Genomic DNA, 18,885 nt, shown 5'->3' with positions numbered 1-18,885 from the left:
CCGGCATTTCAGAGCCCGACCCTGGGCCCTCCACCCTGCAGCAGGGTTGGGGCGCCCGCACCAGCGATGGCGGCGCCCCCGGATGCTCCCGACAGCTCCGGCGGCCGCGCGGCGACCAGCCGGACTCGCAGGCCCCAAGCCCCGCGTGCGGCCGGGCAGGGCTGGAAACCTGCGCCCCGCGGTCCTAAGCAGCACCCGCGCCAGCACGGGGCGCCTGCCACAGGGGCTGCAGGTGGCGCCGTGGGGCCACGCGCCTGCGCCCGGGAGGCTCCGGGGGACGGTGCGGAAAAGCGCCCCGCTCTGAGGCCGGGGACCCCGGACTCCCAGCCGCTGCGGGCCCGGGGCCTCCCCGCCCCTGGAAGCCCCGCCCCGCCGCGGTCGCGCCCTCATCCGGCTCCTCCTCTTCCCCTCCGGCCACCGCCCCGCCCCGCCGCCCGCCAGTCCCGCGCCTGCTGCGCGCGGCCGCGCGTGATCGCCGGGTGCCGCCAGTCGTGCGCCCTGTGCCTGCGCCCCTGGCCCGGCCCGGCCCCGCCGCGCGATGCTGCTGCTGGCGGCCGCCTTCCTCGTGGCGTTCGTGCTGCTGCTCTACATGGTGTCTCCGCTCATCAGCCCCAAGCCCCTCGCCCTGCCCGGGGCGCATGTGGTGGTGAGTGGCCTCCTGTTGCTGCGCCCCCGCCGCCGCCTGGCCGACTCCGCCGCCCCGAGCCCCTCGAGTACCCCACAGTGGCGCCCCGGCCCGCGATCGAGGCCAGGCCGCCGCCGACCTAGTCTCCTAAAAGAGGGTCACCTGCCGCCGGCCCCCCGGTACTGCCTCTGAGAGGGCAGCGGGGACCCGCCCTCCACTGCATCGGGCTCCTCCCTGCGCGGCTGGGGACAGCGCCAGCGAGCCGGGTCCTGGGGCTCCAGGGGCTCGGGAGCCTCCCGTTAATCCCCGGGGCATCCCTGGGATGTGTATATTTTTGTCCTCAGTTTTCCCGATGAGTCAACCGAGGAACAGAGGGGCCGAGAAACTTTGCCAAGGACACCGCGGTCCGTGGCTGCGCGAGGCGCGGGGTGCGGTCCCGGCCGGGTCTCGAGGAGGCGGGCGGCAGGGAAGGGGGCCCCACAGCAGCCAGGACCCTCGGGGCAGCTCGGAACTGGAGGGTGGCCTGGCGAGTGACAGAGCAGTTGCCAAAGGAGTCCAGGAAGTGACTCACCTGGGTAGGAAATTGTCCTGACCCCGGTGGGCTGCGTCCTGGCGAGCGGTGTTGGGACGCTTCTGCTCGGTGCGCCCCGCGCATCTCTCTGAGCTCAGCCTGGGTCGACCGAGTGCTGTTGCAGCGCAGTCGTCTGCCATCATTTCAGAGTCACTAGGATGAGCTAAACGACCTGCTAGTGCTTTAAGGATGAAGGGGATGTGGAAGGGTTTGGTTGTGTCCTTCCGGAAGCTCGTGTCTTCCACGATCCCTTTTCTGCAGGTCTGGCACCTTTCTGAAACAGAGAGAAGGCTTCCTTACCTGCGACCAGCGCTCCATCAGTTGCAATGGCTGTCTTGCCCGTTTTCTTATTTGGGTCGCACAATCCCCAAGGCACGCCAGAGGCGGGAAGGCCTGAGTAGGAAGAGTTAGTTTCTAAGCTTGCAGGACAAACCCTCGTCCTGGTGCGGGAGGTGACCATGCCACCTCCGCTGAGATGCCAGCCAACCCACTGAGCTGTTACAGGCCAGGACGGTCATTTATTTAGTGCGCTTGAAATCTGGACAAAGCTTTGTGAATGAGGAAATGTTACTTTCTTTAACTTCTCCTTTGTAAAACTTATCAGTGTATTTCCAATGCCTGCTATACCTGATGTGGGAGACCGATGAGGAGGTAAGTGTAAATTCATTAAAAAAAGGAAGGGAGAGAGAGGCAAAACTTTGCAGTCACGCTGCATTCTGAAAGAGTCACATCTACAGAGGAACTGCTGCCTCAGAAGCGTGGCTTTAAAAGTTGGATTCTTTCACAACTTAGGTTTGCAGAGCATAATTTGTTAAAATGTAAAGCCAAAGCAGTAATGAAAATTTTCATTCCATATTTATATGGGAGTTTCACTTAACCTTGTCTCTAGTTGGTCCAGCCCCATCCTGCTGCACACCATCAATAAGATAACGAACAAGCGTGTTCCGATAGACCAAGAAGAATTTATTCTCACCATCCTGTTTTAATATGCCACTATAAATAATGTGAGGATGACACGAATAATTCACGTGATGTCACCATCTGTCTTCTTGTCTCATGTCACAGTTATTTTTCTTGAGATGTGTTTGTCCTCAGAGGGGCTGGGGGAGGAGCTGATGGAAGAGTTTCTGCTTATGTGGCATCATGAAGAGACTTAGGTCATAGCTATTGTTTCATTTTTAGAACAATTCTTCTGTACTAGTGATAGCTCCCTACTGCAGTGGTAAAACTGCAGAAGTCTACATGGTCTATACTTATTTTTAAAAAACTGCTTAACTGAGTTGGTGAGAACTGGAAAATCAAGTCCTCCCTTGTTTTGGAGATGGCTGGGAGCAGCTGTCCTTGTGGCAAACCACCCCCTCCCTTGCTTCCCCTTAGTAAGAGGTGTTTATGATATGATTAAAGAGATGGTAGCATTTACGCAGTATTTGCAATGAATAGTAAGAGGGAGTGATAAAGAAGGGAAATTAAACTGTTCATTCAGTGTCCCACATCTGAGCTCAACTTACCCATCGTCAGGCAATGCAACCCATATTTACCATTTTTCTCAGATATTATGAAAGTCTTTTACATTTTCTTGTAATATTTGGAATAAACATAGCCTAAAAATAGCTGGTTTAACTATAAGGTTAGTTTCCCATGAACCATGATCCAAAAGTGCAAGGGTCACTTGTGCACTTGTGTTCTTGTAGACAAATCCTATTAAGTGATCAGGTTGCACAGTTCTTTTGCTGGGCAGTAAATTTACACAGCTAGCTTACCTATTACAGTCTAGAAAAAGGACAGTGGTAATAACAGCTAAATCTACATAACACTTTAAAGTATATACATTTTCTCAATAACCTCATAACTTAACTTCTGTTAATTCATTGAATAACAAATAGGAAAATTTTACAGGTTTTTTGCATTGTACTTTTCAGACAAATGGGTACCGTACATCATTTTGCAAATTAATGTAGGCAAGTGTTTACTTAGTAACTGCTTATGCAGGGTATTGTCCTCTGAGCGAGGGAGATAAATGGGACTCGGTGCTCATCCTCAAAGAACATACCATCTGGCCAGGGAGCTGAGACATGTGAAAAGTAATTGTGCACAGGGAGAAAGTAACAGGTAAAGAATGGGGAAAAGCTTCTTGGAGGAGGGTCATTGGAACTGGCCTTTTCAGGGTAGGTAGGATTTGGAGGTGTAGGTATGTGGAGGGGTATTGGATGGAGGTACATGTAGGCAGCAGAAACAACGTCATAAAACATTCGGGACATTTTTAGGGGTCCTGCTAATTGCTATGGAATTGGAATGTCTGGTGAAAATTAAACCAAACAATTCATGGCACATCTCAATGGCAAAGAGTTTCTTGGGGACAACTGTTAGCTGGGGCAACAGGTATATTTTTATGGTAAAACCAATGTAGATAATTAGTTAATTACCAAAGAAAGCTCCTTCATGGTGGGAAGTTGAGGCTAAGGAGAAATAGGGGCTAAGAGTCCATAGAGAGTGGGCTCTGTGTAGGAGGGGTTTAATGGTGATTTTAAAGTCATGAGATGGGGTCAAATATGTTAATTTCAGCATGAATTATATCCAACAGTAAAATATTTGAAATAGCCTAAATGTCTGATACAGGGAAGTTGTCAACTAAGATTTATACAGCTATTTAATATATTATTGTGAGGCTTTTTAGTTTTCTGACATAAGACATGTTGATATAATTTTTTTAAAGGTAGGATACAACACCATGTTAGGACAGATGTCTCTCTGACTCTTTTCCACCCTGGTCACCTGACAACCCCCAGGCCCTCCACTCCCTTGCCCCATATTACATCATTTGCATAGGGAAAATGACTATAGAAAGATAATGTTGCATTTGTCTTATTAGCTAAATATTCACTGAGTCCTTCCTATAAGCCAGGCACTGTGCTTAGAACTAGCAATATAGGGGAGAGCAAAAATAGAGTTGACATTTTTATGGAGTTTATGGAGCAGTGATTGGAGAGATGGTTGTGAATCACATAACCCCACAAATAAATGCATGGCTGTCTGATTAGGTGAGTGCCATAATGTAAAGGAAGAAAGGCTGCAGTTCTAAAAAGTGGGTTGAGGTGAGGGAAGGGACAGTTAGTGAAGGCTTTCCTGAAGAGGTGATGTTTGAGCTGAGATTTAATGGGTGAGTAAGGTGCCAGCTAGATGAAAAGAGGGGAAGAGAGAGCATTGTTGCTAGAGGGAGTGGAATGTGCAAAGGGCCTGTGGTTAGAGGGTGGGGGGAGCATGGAACTGAAAGCCAGTATGGTTGAGCTACAGCTGATGAGGAGCAGGATAATGCAGGAAGAAAAGCTTTACTTCTCAGTAATTTCATGCGGTCACATATTACTATAATTAGCTAGCATTTAAAATGTTTTTACATGTTGGTGGCTATTTGTTTTCATTGTTAAAGAACTAGTCATGCATTGGAGATATGCAATAAGGAGATAAAATTCAGTTGGATTTGGACTCAGAGGTAGACTACTGTATTATTTATTAGCTAGACTTATAGGACACTTTCCTGCCAGTGAACTCAGAAAAATATTACAGTTTAGTATTGAGAACAATCAAAACAGACGGCCCTGCCGACAGTGTAATCTTTCATATTTGCACTTCATTACATCTGGGATGAAGAGAGTACAATAGCTAAAACTCTAGTTCTTTTAGATTGGTTTTAGAGCCCATCATCATTTTTTTAAATCAACTTCACAGAAGGGAAATTGCAAGTGCTGAGCAGGTGTTATTATTTTTGCTGTCAGGTTACAGGAGGCTCCAGTGGCATCGGGAAGTGTATCGCTATCGAGTGCTATAAACAAGGAGCGTTTATAACTCTGGTTGCACGAAATGAGGTAAGTCTTCCAGGTATGTTATTACCAACTTACTTATTCAACTTTACATTAGTCAAAGAGGCTGTACAGACGTTCTGTAGAGTCCGCGTCTATGTTGGGGCTTGCTTACATCCCTGGTCTGAAGAGGGATTCTTGAACACCTGATTGTTTCTCTTACTCAGGGCAAAGACTTCTTGGTTGAAGGCAGGTCAGCTCCACAGATATTTGTGTAGTGCCAGCAGCTATTACACGGCATCAGAGACGCTGCAGATCTTGAGAAGGGAGAGGCTAAGACATACTTAAGTAGCACACGTGCCTGTCAGAAGCCACCCGCTCAGAGGTGACGGCAGAGGCGATCTTGGAGTCTGAGTTCTGAGGGATGTGTAGGTATTTCTCTAGAATTTGCCTGTGATATGATATTCATCACTAGTTAAACCCAGACCCCTCAGTGGAATCTCACTCCTCCCCAGCAGTTTAGCGAAACAGGTGTTTTTCTGTGTCAAGTCGGCACAAGCCCGTTTTTTCCCCACGGGTCTGTTATTTCTCCAAAGCTGTTTCCATGGCCTAATCCGGTGGCACTATTCACACAGTTGCAGGTCCTCTAGCTCCGTGGAGGTCCGGGGACATGACCGTGGCTGGAGTGTCACGGCTATTCTGCGCCAGTGTGATGCTTGACTCATAGCGGGCGCTCAAAATCTATTTGTTGAAAGAAGCAATGAAGGGAGGGCTGATGGAGGGAATGGGGATGCAGCGCGGTGGCATTTTGGGGATTTTTGGACTCAACTCTGCCAAAAGAGAGCACTGGAGTGGGGACTGCCCGGGTAGGGGTTCACAGCAGCCAGTGGGAAGGGCAGGCCCCGGAGGGCCTCTGGGGCAGATGTTTAAATAGTGACACAGTTAGGCTTGGATGTTCATAGCGTTTTTTAAAATCAAGCAGCTCAGAATTAGCTACCTTTTATTTATACCCTGACTTCTCTAACAATGAATTTGCTTCATCCTTGAAGCCACCTTATGGAAAGGAAAACCGAACTTTAATAAAATGGCATTTTGTGAGATTGAAGCAATGCCAATGTTTGACACAAGATAGATGAACAGGGAGGCAGGAGGGTGGGTCTCCCCGTTTCAGGTGCTCAGAAGCTCATTCTGTGGTCTTTGTATTGCTGGAGATGAATGAGCAGACAAGCCTTTGGCATCAAAACATTCCTTATTTTCTAATTTAATTTTTTATTCCGACTTTGCAAAGCCAAATTGCATATGTCTTTTTGAACAGAACAATGTTATTTTATTATGGACACAAATTTGTGTTTAGAAAACCTTTGTGTCATCCCAAAGGACTCCTCCTCTCTTGTTCTTCTCTAGCTGTCATGATGTATTTATTATAAGTTTTATAGCAACTTAAGATACTGTAAACTGATACCTGTCTTCTCAGAAAATGAGTAAAATAGGCAAAATTGAGACCTTGGAAGAGCTACTCAGTTACATGGGTAGCTTTGAGTATCTTAAGATTATTTTTGGAAATAGCCAGACATGGATTTACCCAGTGTATCTGAGAAGTGGTTTTTACCAGAGTGGTTTTTATAGTAGAGGATGAAAATACTGGACAATCGCTTACAAAAGTCTTCTTTGACATGGAATCATATGTATCTTTAAGGTCGGGAAGCATCTCATACCCATATGGTTCTTATTTTACATCACAACTACATAATGTCAGATCAGAACAGTTATCAGAAATGATAGGGTGACCGTCAGCAATTAATACTGGTAATTGGGCTTTTGGAGTTCATTTCTTTTTCCATGACCTTTCTATGCAATCAATTAAAAAATGTGCTTCACTTAGTCATAACTTACTTTTTAGCTTCTTTCTTTTGTTGACGATGGCCTGTAGCTCTGCGGTGTAGGTAGTGTGTGTTCTTTAAAATTTAGTAAATTCGTACACAAAGAACTGCTGCTTCTCTGGATTTTAAACAAACAAACAAGCAGACAATCACCAGGACTAATTGTTCTCTGTTGCTTTCAGGACAAGCTGCTGCAGGCAAAGAAGGAAATTGAAAAACACTCTATTAATGATAAACAGGTAAAACCGCTGTCTTCAAGATGCATTTTCTGTACTAATCAACCCAGTTTCGTAAGGGTTACTTTCACTATGAATAGTTCTTGGAAGGCATCAAAATGCATATTAAACTGTTTTTAAACTGGTGAAATTGTTTGAATTGTCTAGGAGTTCAGGTTATTACCAAAAAAAAAAAAAAAAGACTCTAACATATGTATATACACAAATGATCAAATAACAATGTTTAACTAGAAAATTATTCCATTTCAGTTATTTATTTAACTATACAAACCCTTAAGGGGAAGAGGTATTAAAAATATTTTTTGGTAATGGAATTGTTTGATGAAGAAAATAGTGTGTGTGTATATATATAATTATATTTCAGTATAAAACATAATAACGCATGAATCACCATACACGCCCACCCAGGGCCCTGGAAGCCCCCACTGTGAGCCCCCCTCTGCTTCCTCCTCTTGTCTCATCCCACGAGTCAGCCCCCAACCTGATTTTTGTGTTGCTCCTTCCTTTGCTCATCTTTATAATTTGACCATGTATATGTATGACCCTGAATAGCACATTGCTTACTTCCACTTCTTTTTGAACTTTATGGCATCATTCTTATTTTCTTCGACCTCTTCACTGAGAAATAATTCACATTTTTCTCTGCTGACAGCACCATCTCTCCGCCTTGGACTTCTTCATCAATACCCCTGTCCCGTCTTCATCTATCAGAAGGCTTTAGGTCATGGGGGAAGTTCATGACTGCCACACTGAGGGAGGGGAAAATAATCAGGTCTGGGGAGTTTGATTCTTCTGCTGGACCCAGAATGGGCTTGTTGGACAATTTAGCAAGCAGTGTCCTGTGGGCATTTTTTTTTCCTGGTAATTTGTTAATTCTTTTTTTTTTTATTTCATATGTCTGTGGTATAGATTTTATTTACAGAACATGATCTAATATTATAAAAAGGTGTGTTTAAAAATTAATCCTATGCTTCCTACTCCCTTTAAAAAAAGATGTTTTCTGTGATAATATAATATAAAATCCTAGGATAACCCCTCCAATCTGGAATATTCCAGGTTATATTTGCAAAGGGGGCTAAGAAGTCCTTTTCTTAGGAATTCAATCATTTGGATGGGGTTGCTTCCTGCATGAAGGAACCCTCCTGCCCAGTGCCTCAGATCCTGAGGGCTGGGTAGAGGGTCAGAGCAGCCACAACATTCCTTTAAGCCAAAGCCTGATCCAGAGCAAGATCCTAACTCTTTTCAATTCTGTGAAGGCTGAGAGAGGTGAGGAGGCTGCTGAAGAAAAGTCTGAAGCCAGCAGAGGTTGGTTCATGAAGTTTAAGCAAAGAGGCCATCTCCGTAATAAGAAAGTGCAAGGTGAACAGCAAGTGCTAATGCAGAAGCTACCCCAAGTCATCCAGAAGATCAAGTTAAGATAATTAATGAAGGTGGCTGCACTAAACAACAGATTTCCAGTGTAGATGTAACAGTCTTACAGTGGAAGAAGATGCCATCTAGGACTTTCATAGCTAGAGAGAAGTCAGTGCCTGGCTTCAAAGCTTCCAAGGACAGGCTGACTCTTTTGTTAGGGGCTAATGCAGCTGGTGACTTTAAGTTGAAGCCAATGCTCATTTACATTCCAGAAATCCTAGGACTGTTAGAAATTATGCTGAATCTACTCTGCCTATGCTCTCGAAATGGAACAACAAAGCCTGGAAGACAGCACATTTGCTTACAACATTGTTTACTGAATATTTTAAGCCCACTGTTGAGACCTACTGCTCAGAAAAACAGATTCCTTCCAAAAGATTTCTTTTCATTGACAAGCACCTGGTCACCCAAGAGCTGTGATGGAAATGTACAGATTAATGTTGTTTTCATGCCTGCTGACACATCTGCTTACAGCCCCTGTATCTAGTAATTTCAACTTTCAAGTCTTCTTATTTAAGGTGTGCATTTTGTAAGGCTTCAATGCCATAGATAATCATTCCTCTGATGGATCTAGACAGAGTATATTGAAAACCTTTTGGAAAGGATTCACCATTCTAGATGCCGTTAAGAATATTCATGATCAATAGGAAGAGGTCAAAATACCAACATTAACAGGAGTTTGGTAGAAGTTGATTCCAGCCCTTACGGAAGACTTTGGGGTGTTCAAGACTTCGGTGGAGGAAGTAATGGAGGAAGTAACTGCAGATGTGGTAGAAATAGCAAGAATTAGAAGTAGAGCCTGAAGATGTGACTGAATTGCTGTAATCTCATGATAAAACTTGAATGGATGAGGAGTGGGTTCCTATGGATGAGCAAAGATAGTTTCTTGAGATGGAATTTACTCCTGGGGAAGATGCAGTGAAGATTGTCAAAATGACAACAAAGGATTTATCATATATTATGTAAACTTAGTTGATAAGGCAGCAGCAGGGTTTGAGAGGATTGCCTCCAATTTTGAAAGAAGTTCTACCATGGGTAAAATGGCATCAAATAGGACCACATGCTACCGAGAAGTCATTTGTGAAAGGAAGAGTCAATCAGTGTGGGAAACTTCACTATTGTCTTATTTTAAGATATTGCCACAGCCACCCCAACCTTCAGCAACCACCACTAGGTCAGTCAGCGGCCATCAACATCAAGGCAAGACCCTCCCCCAGCAGAAAGATTAGGACTTGCTGAAAGCTCACATGATGGGTAGCATTTTTTAGCAATAAAGTGTTTTTTAAATAAGGTACATACATTGTGGTTTTTTGACATAATGCTATCACAAACTTAATAGACTACAGTATAGTGTAAGCATAGCATTTATATGCACCAAAAAAATTCAGTTGAGTTGCTTTATTGTGGTATTTGCTTTTTTGCGGTGGCCTAGAACTGAACCTACACTGTCTCTGGGTATGCCTGTCCTGGGTGGGCTCTGAGACTCGGCTTCATGACCCTTTGCCTAGCGTGTCTGTGAGTGGCCAGTAAGTCCAGAGTCAGGGATCTCAAGCAGGCCTCAGAGTAAACCAAATGTTACCTGACTCCCAACTCAGCACAGGCCCAGATTGACCCTTGGACTTGTAAGATAATGTCACCTGGCTCAGCCTCTGAGCAGGAACCTGAACTAGGGCTTCTGGGAGTAGATATTGTTTGCTTGTCTCTTCATTCCATGTACTGATCCTGAATCCCAGTATGGCAGTCATGACTCTGATATTGCTCCAAGGGGAGTATTTTTTAAATGTATTAATTAAGTTTAGTGTTCTCTTTTTAACAATTGAAGATATTAACAACTGAGATATAATTTATGTATTCTTTATGTGATTTATGTATTCTTTTTAATGATTTGAGATACAATTTATGTGTAATAAACCACACCCATTTGAAGAGTACAGCTTGATGGCTTTTGACAGGTGTATACATGTGTGAACCCACCCCCGAGACCCAGTTACAGAACATTCCCGTTACCCCAGTCTGCCCTTAACTCTCTGCCATCCATTCCTCCCTCTGCTGCTGGCTGCCAGTGATCTCAGACCTGTCTGTCACTAGATTAATGGCATTTCAAGAGCAGCATGTTTACATTTTTTGTATTTCCAGCTTTATTGACATATAATTGACAAAAATTCTATGTGTTTCAGTGAATAACACTGATTTAATGTATCTTTACATTGTGAAATGATTACCACAGTCAAGGTGATTAACACCCCCATCACCTCACAGTTATGTTTTTTGTGTGAGTGTGTTGAGAACACATAAGTACTCTTCATAAATTTTAAATATACCTACAATATTAGTCACTGTGCTGTACATGAGATCCCTAGAACTTAACTCATCTTATACCTGCAAGTTTTCTTTGACCAATATTTCTTGAGACATTCTTTTGAGTTTGTTCAAAATGATTTTCTATGAAAGCTGCCCAGAAAACTCGGTTCTACAAATCACATTATTAGCAGGTTCCAAATGCTGCAATTGTACATCCAAAATTGTACTCCCTATTGGAAAGAATTGCCTTTAACTGAAAAAAATTTCTTTAAAAACAGTTTTAGACACTGCATAGCTTTGATGACTTTTTTCTTTTTCTCCAGGTGGTGCTTTGTATATCAGTTGACGTAGCTCAAGACTATAACCAAGTAGAGAATGTCATGAAACAAGTAAGAAATTGGGCTGATTGGAAATAATTCGCTCACCTTTCTATTGGTTCTTGTCATTTCAGTATGTGACTTGGAAGTGGTAAATCTTCCCTGTAGGTTTAATAGTTACATATATTTTATTTATTAGCACTGATTTGCTACTAAGTGAGTCCTCTTTTCCCTTTCTTAATGCCTGCCCTGACGAACTTCCCAGGCACAGGAGAAACTGGGCCCAGTGGACATGCTTGTAAACTGTGCGGGAATGTCACTTGCAGGAAAATTTGAAGATCTTGAAGTTAGCACTTTCGAAGTAAGTAAATATTTGATTTTTGCTCATTGAGGTTGCGCATATTCTAAAAGCAGAACAAAGCCATAAAGGTGAAAGCTTTACAGGTGAAATGCATTCAGATTTAACAGCAACTTTAGACAGCTAGAGGAAGGTTTTGGTGCCAGTGCCATGACCTTGAGGCTAAACAAGTCTCTATAGACCTTGGTTTCCCCAGCCATAAATGGGAATGAAACCTCCAGGGCGACAGGACTTCCTGTGACAATTCACTGAGGCCATATGGTAAGAGACTTCTTTGTAAGCTAAGAGATGGTAGATTTTCAAATCAAGATAAAAAAATAAAGCATTATTTTGGTTTGTATTTTTAAACTGGTTTGACCTGGAACCTCTCTTAGTAAATTTATTTTAGCTCTAAATAAATGGACATCAGATTTGAAATCCTTAGGTGCAAAACATTTTTTTAGTTGACGTATCAGCCATCTTTTTCTTGATGTTTTGTTACTATGCTGAGCCTTCATCATAGTGGTGGGTTTGAGTGCTTTACTCTGCGAAGTTAAGTGACATTCCCCTTTTACAGAAAAGCAGACTGCTGGGGCAGGAGTAGATGGCTGGCTTCAGGTGCACTGTGAGAAAACACCATAAACTGTGATTCAGAGTCAAGTCTGCAGAGTCCAGATGTAGATGGACACAGAGTGGTGACAGATGTATACACGTGTGAACCCACCCCCGAGACCCCCGAGACCTGGGACTTGAGTGTTTTACGGCTCCTTTATCACTTATGCATAAAAGATAGTTGTTTGGACCTGAATACCTTTACCTGTTAGTAACCAAAGGGAGGTTTTGAAAAGTATTTCAACAGCTGTGTAAGGAATCGGTTGGGGGAAATAGATGTGGTAGTGGTCTGCGCATGAAATGGTGAGGTAGGAGACTCCAGAGATGGCCAGCGAAGAGAAGTAGGGGTGTGTGTGTGAGTGTGTGTGTATTGTGTGTGGGCATGTGAAGGATGATAATGTGGGGAGAATGAGCAGACTCCCCCGGCTGAAGGTCGAGGGCAAAGAGAGGATCGAGGTGTAAGTAGTGGCATGGTTGCAATAAAAAATCCATGGCTGTAAAGCCAGGACTTTGGGAAGCTGGGCAGGTCTGTTTCGTGGGGGGAGTTAGGTGGGGGGCAGAGGCAGGGATGTGCAGATGTAATCGAGGGAGTTTTGTGGAGGCACAGAACTGTGAGCAGGAATAGACCCAGCAAAGTGTATAATACCAGGTGAGTGTGTTGTGTGGGTGTCCACGACACGGAGAAGATGTGAAGCAGGTGAGATGAAGGGAGAAGTAACAAATGCATGTAGAATATGAAGCATGTTGAAATATAAAATTGCCAATTCTAACCTTTTTGAAAACTCACTTTACTCTCAACTTTGATCTCCCATTCACACGATTTCCTTCCTGCCCTCTCTGGTTTTAAAAAATAACAACTCACGATTCCTTTCTTTCCCACACCTGTGGTCACCCACAGGGACTACAGTTCCTCTGCTCCTCAGCAGCACAGCCCAGGAGAAAAAGAGGTGGAATCAGGCATCAGACTAAACCAGTTTTAAGCCTTAGCTTTAGTGGCTTCGAATCTGTTTACTTGCTGTGGGATCTCAGGCTAATCATGTTTCTGGCCTGGAGCCTCAGCCTCCACCCTCCCACTCTGCCTGCATGGCCCGCGCGGGCTGGGGGTCACAATGTGCACATATGCGTTGCCCGGGCCGAGGCTGGTAAATGTTGTCCTGCCCGTTTTCTTCATTCACAAACACTCGAGAAAGCCTCTGGTTTGTTAAGTATTATTCTGGGTCTTGGGGTTACCAAGGTGAGCGAGAAAATAAAGTCTTGGCTCAGGGCAGGGAGGCAGGCCCCACAGGAGCAGGCAGATCAGTGCATAGCTTCAGCCCGGTTAGGGGCTGCGGGGAAGGAAAAGGGGAGAGGGGCAGAGGCTCCCGGAGGCGGCTTGGGAGACCCAACCTCGGGGCTGTGAGACCTGAAGATGGGTGCAAAGAGACCAGAGAAGAGATTCCAGGTGGGAGAGCATCAGCTGCAAGGGCCCCAGGCTGGGAAGAGCTTGGCAAACTCAAGGAAGGGCCCAGATCTGCTGGGGCCTTGGAGGCCGCCACGAGGGTTTGGACTTTAGTCCCCAACCTTTGAAGGGGGTTAAGCTAAACGAGGCAGTAGTGTGACCTGCACTTGGCTCTGAAAGGCTCTCTCTGCCTGCTGTCAGGGAGACTTAGGAGCCATCGGGGTGTCAAGGCAAGCGATGGTGCTGTCAGGATGTGCTTGGAGGTTCGGTTGTGGGGGGCCCGGTACAGGCTCTTCATCAGGGAGCTGCTTAGAACACACAGTGCCGCATGGGATGCCTTTTCGCAAGATACGAGTTCATTTTTGCTTAAAATGAATTCTGTTACTTATGTTGTTTTGTTTGATTGCATTGTTTTGATTTGCTTCAATTTTGCTAAGGTTCACATTGCCTGGACACAATACCTGCATGTGTTGTCACAACTCATTGCTGGGAGATTTGAGCACGCCCTGTGTGACTCCCCAGGGAGGGGACTCTTGGAAACTTGCACATGATTTCCTCTGAGCTTTGACCCAGGTGCCTTTGGCCCCTGCTGATTCTGCTTTGTGTCTTTCACTGTAATAAATCTTAGTTACATGTACAACTATGTACAGAGTCCTGTGAAGCCTTCCAATGCATCACCAAAACTGGGGGTGCTCTTGAGTAATGCCAGCACACGTCCCTTGATTTTCCTTTTTAATGGTTCTATCTTTATTGGAGTTGTATCTTGTTTTATGTACTTCGGGATAGTTATTTTCGTGTTTGACTGAGCTCACATTCTCTATAGACATTTGGCAAGAATGGACATCTAACAATATTGAGTCTTCTAACCCATGAGCATAGTATTTATCTCCATTTCTTAGGTTTTCTTTAATTTCTCTTAGCAGTGACTTGTAGTTTTTAGTGCATGGGTCTTGCACATGGCATTTTAGTATTTCATGTTTTTGATACTATTGTAAATGGTACTGTTTTTCATTGTAATTTCTGAGTGTTTATTGCTAATATAGAGAAATAGAATTGATTTCTATGTATTGATCTTCTAGTCTTGTTAAATTAAATTATAGTGCTCCCTGGGTTTTCTGCATCCAAGATCATGTCATCTATAACAGCTTCACTTCTTCTGTATATGCTTATTACACTGGCTAGAATTTCCAGTATAGTGTTGAATAAAAGCAGTGAGAATAGACATTCTTGTCTTATTCCTTATCTTAGGAAGAAGGCATTCAATCTTACTATTAACTGTGATATCAGCTATAGTTTTGTCTTTGTTTTTTTGGTAGATGACTTTTTAAAGTTGAGTTCTAGTCCTACTTTGCTGAGTTTTTGTAAGAAATGATATTGATTTTGTCAGATGCTTTTTCTGCATCTGTTGGGATGATCATAAAGATCTTCTTTTTTGTTTATTAATATGGTGAATTACATTGATTAATTTCCAAATGTTAAACCAACCTTGCCTTCCTGGGATAAGCCCCACTTCGTTATGATCTAATATGTTTTCTATGTTCTTGAGGGATATTTGTTTTCTTATAATGTAATTTACTGGTTTTTGTATAGAGGTCATGCTGGCCTCATAGCACGAGTAGGGGAATATTCTCTCCTCTTCAATTTTCTAGAAAAATTTGTATAGAATTGGTATTATTCTTTCTTAAATGTTTGGTGGAATTCACCAGTGAAGACTGAGGTTTTCTTTGTGGGAAGTTTTCTAGGTTTAATTCAATTTCCTTAATAGACATAGGTTGTATCTATATTTTTCATCTATTTCTGAGTGACCTTTGGTAACTTGTGTCTTTCAAGGAATTTGTCAGCTTCACCTAAGTCATTGAGTTTATTGGCACAGTCACTCATCATATTCTCTTATTTTCCTTTTAATATCCAAAGAGTTTGTAGTGATGTTACCTTCCTCATTCTTAATATTGATAAAATATGTCCTTTCTCTTTCTTGACCAGTATGACTAGAAGTTTATCGATTTTATTGATCATCTCATAACCAGTAGCTTTTATTGATTTTTCTATTTCATTTATTTCCTCTCTTATTTTTATTAAGTCCTTATTTCTGTTTGCTTTTGTTTTAATTTGCTCCTCTTTTTACAGTTTCTTTAAGTGGAAGCTGACATTGATTTCAAGCTTTTTTCCTTTCCTAATGCAGATATTTAGTGTTATAAATTTTGACCCAAATCTTCCTCTAACATCACCCCCCAAATTTTGATACTTTGTGTTTTCACTTTCATTCAGTTCAAATTATTTTAAAATTCTCCTTTTCATTTCTTTGGCCCTTGTGTTATAAAGTGTATGATTTAGTTTCTAGTATTTGGTGGATTTTTCTCTTACTGATTTCCAATTCAATCCTGTCGTGGTCAACAAACATGCTTTGTATAACTTAAGTCCTTGTACATTTTTTTGAGACTTGTTTTATGGCCCAGAATATAGTCTGTCTGGTCGCTATTACACTTGTACTTGGAAAGAGCAAATATTCTGCTATCCTGTGTGGTGTTTTCTCTCAGTATTGGTTAGGTCTAATAACATTGTTCAAGTCTTCTGTATCTGCACTGATCCTTGTGCAGTTATCCTATCAGTTATTGAGAGTGGGGGATGTACTCTCCAATGATGATTGTGGATTTGGCTTTTTTAAACAGGCTCTTAGTCAGTACTCCTGCCCCTTTTAGCCGCACGCGCACACTCTTGCCCCCAGAGATTCGTGGTGTTCCTTGAGCCTTTTAGGGGTTTCGTGGTACAATCTGCACTTCAGTTTCTCTTCTCCTTGTTCAGCATTCAGCGTTCTGCTAAGTTAGTTATCACTCGTCTTCTGATGTTCAACTTCCCAGATGTTATGCTATTACCTTCTTCCCTATTTGTTCTTGTGGATTCTTGTCTTAAAAAATATACATATATATTTTTACTGAGATTTTAGTGGGGTCTATCCAGGGAGCTGAGGTTTACACTTGGGTTCAGTGTGACATCTTTTTTAAAATACTTTTTTAGAGCATTTTTCTTACCAGAACAATACAGTGATCTGAAAGGGCATTTTGGGGAAAAACATGGAAATCCCAGCTTCCCAACACAATCACAGTTTCCTATATATGTGACTGGTTTTGCACCTGTGCGCGTGCAGTTTTATTTAATATTTGAAACAGTCACACTGTAAATACAGCCTTCCCTCTGTCTTTTTTAAACTTACAGAATAAATACTTTCTCCTGTCCTCTTAGTGTTTCTGGCCATCATTTCTAAGTCAGCTAACATTCCGTTGAGTTTACATTTCATGATCGACTCTGAGTGCCCCAGCAGAGTGTTTGGTTTCACATGGTGACAGATCTTATACTTTCCCAATACTTTTAATAAGGCAACATTTTAAGGCAAGTATTCTTAGATTTTTCAAGTTAAAATGCAAGGCTTTTAAGAGTTCTTGGGATGAAGGGAAAATACACTCTTGGTGCCTGTGTAAGCTGTGAGAGCCTCAGTTCACTGAGTACTTCCTGTGGGTCAGAGGGTGCGCTGGCACTTAACTTGTGTTTCCGCCTTCAGCCCTTGCAACAGCCCTCTGAGATAGTACAGATAGTGACCCTTTTTTCAGCTATGGAAATAAATAGAGTGTCTGACTTTCTTTTTCTTGATCAGACAGGGAGAAAGTGGTGGAGCTAGGGCTTCAACCCAGAGTCCGTGCTGTCAGCCACTGTCCTCGTCTCCTGTGGTCCTCCGGAGCGTAGAACCACAGCGCTGGAAATGCTGGAGGCTCTTTGCTGAAACTGTCTTTCAAAAAGGAGTACCTGCAAAATGCAGGGTGCTTTTTATAAGGAGAAAACTGATTTTGACCAGTTTTCAGCAAAAACGTAACTGCTGTTGCCACTGTGAGAAGACAAGACTAGTTTGAAACAGGCTTCAGAAGGTAGACCCCAAGCATCACAGCCTCTTTACAGGGTCATTTAATCGTTCGTTCATTCAGCAAGTCTGCTGAGCTCCCAGTCGCTTAGGCTCCATTGAAGAATGCAGGTCTGGACAGCGGAGAGAATTCGCTAGGGGCTCAGCCCTGAGGCTTTGACCCTGCACGCTCCTCACCTGGCCTCCTTGTTCCCCGCAGAGGCTGATGAGCGTCAACTACTTGGGCAGCGTGTACCCCAGCCGAGCAGTGATCACCACCATGAAGGAGCGCCGGGTGGGCAGGATCGTCTTTGTGTCCTCCCAGGCGGGGCAGCTGGGGCTGTTCGGCTTCACGGCCTACTCCTCATCCAAGTTTGCCATCAGGGGATTGGCAGAATCTTTGCAAATGGAGGTAAAAGCTGTATTCAGTAACACATTTATTTCTCAGCTCGGCAACCTACATTTTCCTTCAGTTTTGTAGCTTTTTCACACGTGTTCTTGTATTAAGCTAGACATTTGTAGATTGGACATTAAAGAGAATTGACTCAACCCCTGCATTTTGCAGTTAATATTTTTCATGACATAAAAATTAGAGTTACGACAGAAGCAAAATTGTTGTGAGGTTTTTGCTCGCTTAATTTAATTCACTACTAATATCCTCATAGCATTATTGGGCTGATCCTGTATGAGTATGCATAAGGTTAACTAGATAGTTTATTCTCTACAGATGCTTCTTTAACCAAAAGATCTGCTCTTTATGACTGAATAATACAATGAGCATGTGTTTGAGGGAAGAGCTGAAATCCGCTACTGTCTCACTCTTAGTTTTTAGACAAATCATTTAACTTGGTCTCAGTTTCCTTATCTGTGAAATCAGAAGGTTGGATTAAAAATATCATTTGATTCTCATAATACTTATATTTTAATGTCTTTAAAAAAATATTGATGACAGTGAATGCCTTTTATTTTCACAGTTAATGTAACATTTTTTGGAAGAAAGGTATGGTTAGGATTAGCACCAAAATAAGTGCTTGTCAGGACGTGACAACCTTACACCTCATACATGTGAAGCCGACTTCTGTGTTGTCACCAGTATGCTTAGAGAGAACCACACCTATCTACCCCAAATCCTACACTGGAAACGCAATGTAAAATTCCTCCAATTGTAGTGAATACAGAAATATGACACTTTGTCATGATGTTAAAAGCCCAGAAGAGAATTCACTGTAGCCAGCCTTCTTATATACAGTAAGAGTGTGATTTAGGGATCCCGCTTGATTTATATCAGGAGTTGGCCAAACTTCTTCTGTAATGGGTCAGATAGTAAGTATTTTAGCCTTTGAGGACTAGATGGTGTCCACTACTACTCAAGTTACTACTCAAGTCTCCTGTGATAGCAAGAAAGCTGCCATGTACAGTTTGTAAATGAATATGTATGGCTGTATTCCAATAAAACTTTATTTGTAAAAACA

At 43.2% G+C, this 18,885-nt stretch overlaps 1 protein-coding gene across 1 annotated transcript in view; it reads left to right on the top strand.

The window, feature by feature from the left end:
- Positions 1–421: 421 nt before the first annotated feature.
- The window catches only part of KDSR (3-ketodihydrosphingosine reductase), a 43,534-nt gene continuing 25,070 nt past the window's right edge, over positions 422–18,885 (top strand). The window contains exons 1-6 of the mRNA XM_036876710.2: positions 422–646; positions 4,967–5,056; positions 7,053–7,109; positions 11,144–11,209; positions 11,403–11,498; positions 17,634–17,825. Coding sequence (XP_036732605.1) covers positions 539–646; positions 4,967–5,056; positions 7,053–7,109; positions 11,144–11,209; positions 11,403–11,498; positions 17,634–17,825 — 609 coding nt within the window. The 5' untranslated portion in view covers positions 422–538. The remainder of the gene's footprint in view (positions 647–4,966; positions 5,057–7,052; positions 7,110–11,143; positions 11,210–11,402; positions 11,499–17,633; positions 17,826–18,885) is intronic.

The sequence above is a fragment of the Manis pentadactyla genome, chromosome 6 (assembly GCF_030020395.1).
Source record: "Manis pentadactyla isolate mManPen7 chromosome 6, mManPen7.hap1, whole genome shotgun sequence".
Lineage (NCBI taxonomy): Eukaryota > Metazoa > Chordata > Mammalia > Pholidota > Manidae > Manis > Manis pentadactyla.
This window is presented reverse-complemented; position numbering and strand designations above follow the sequence as displayed.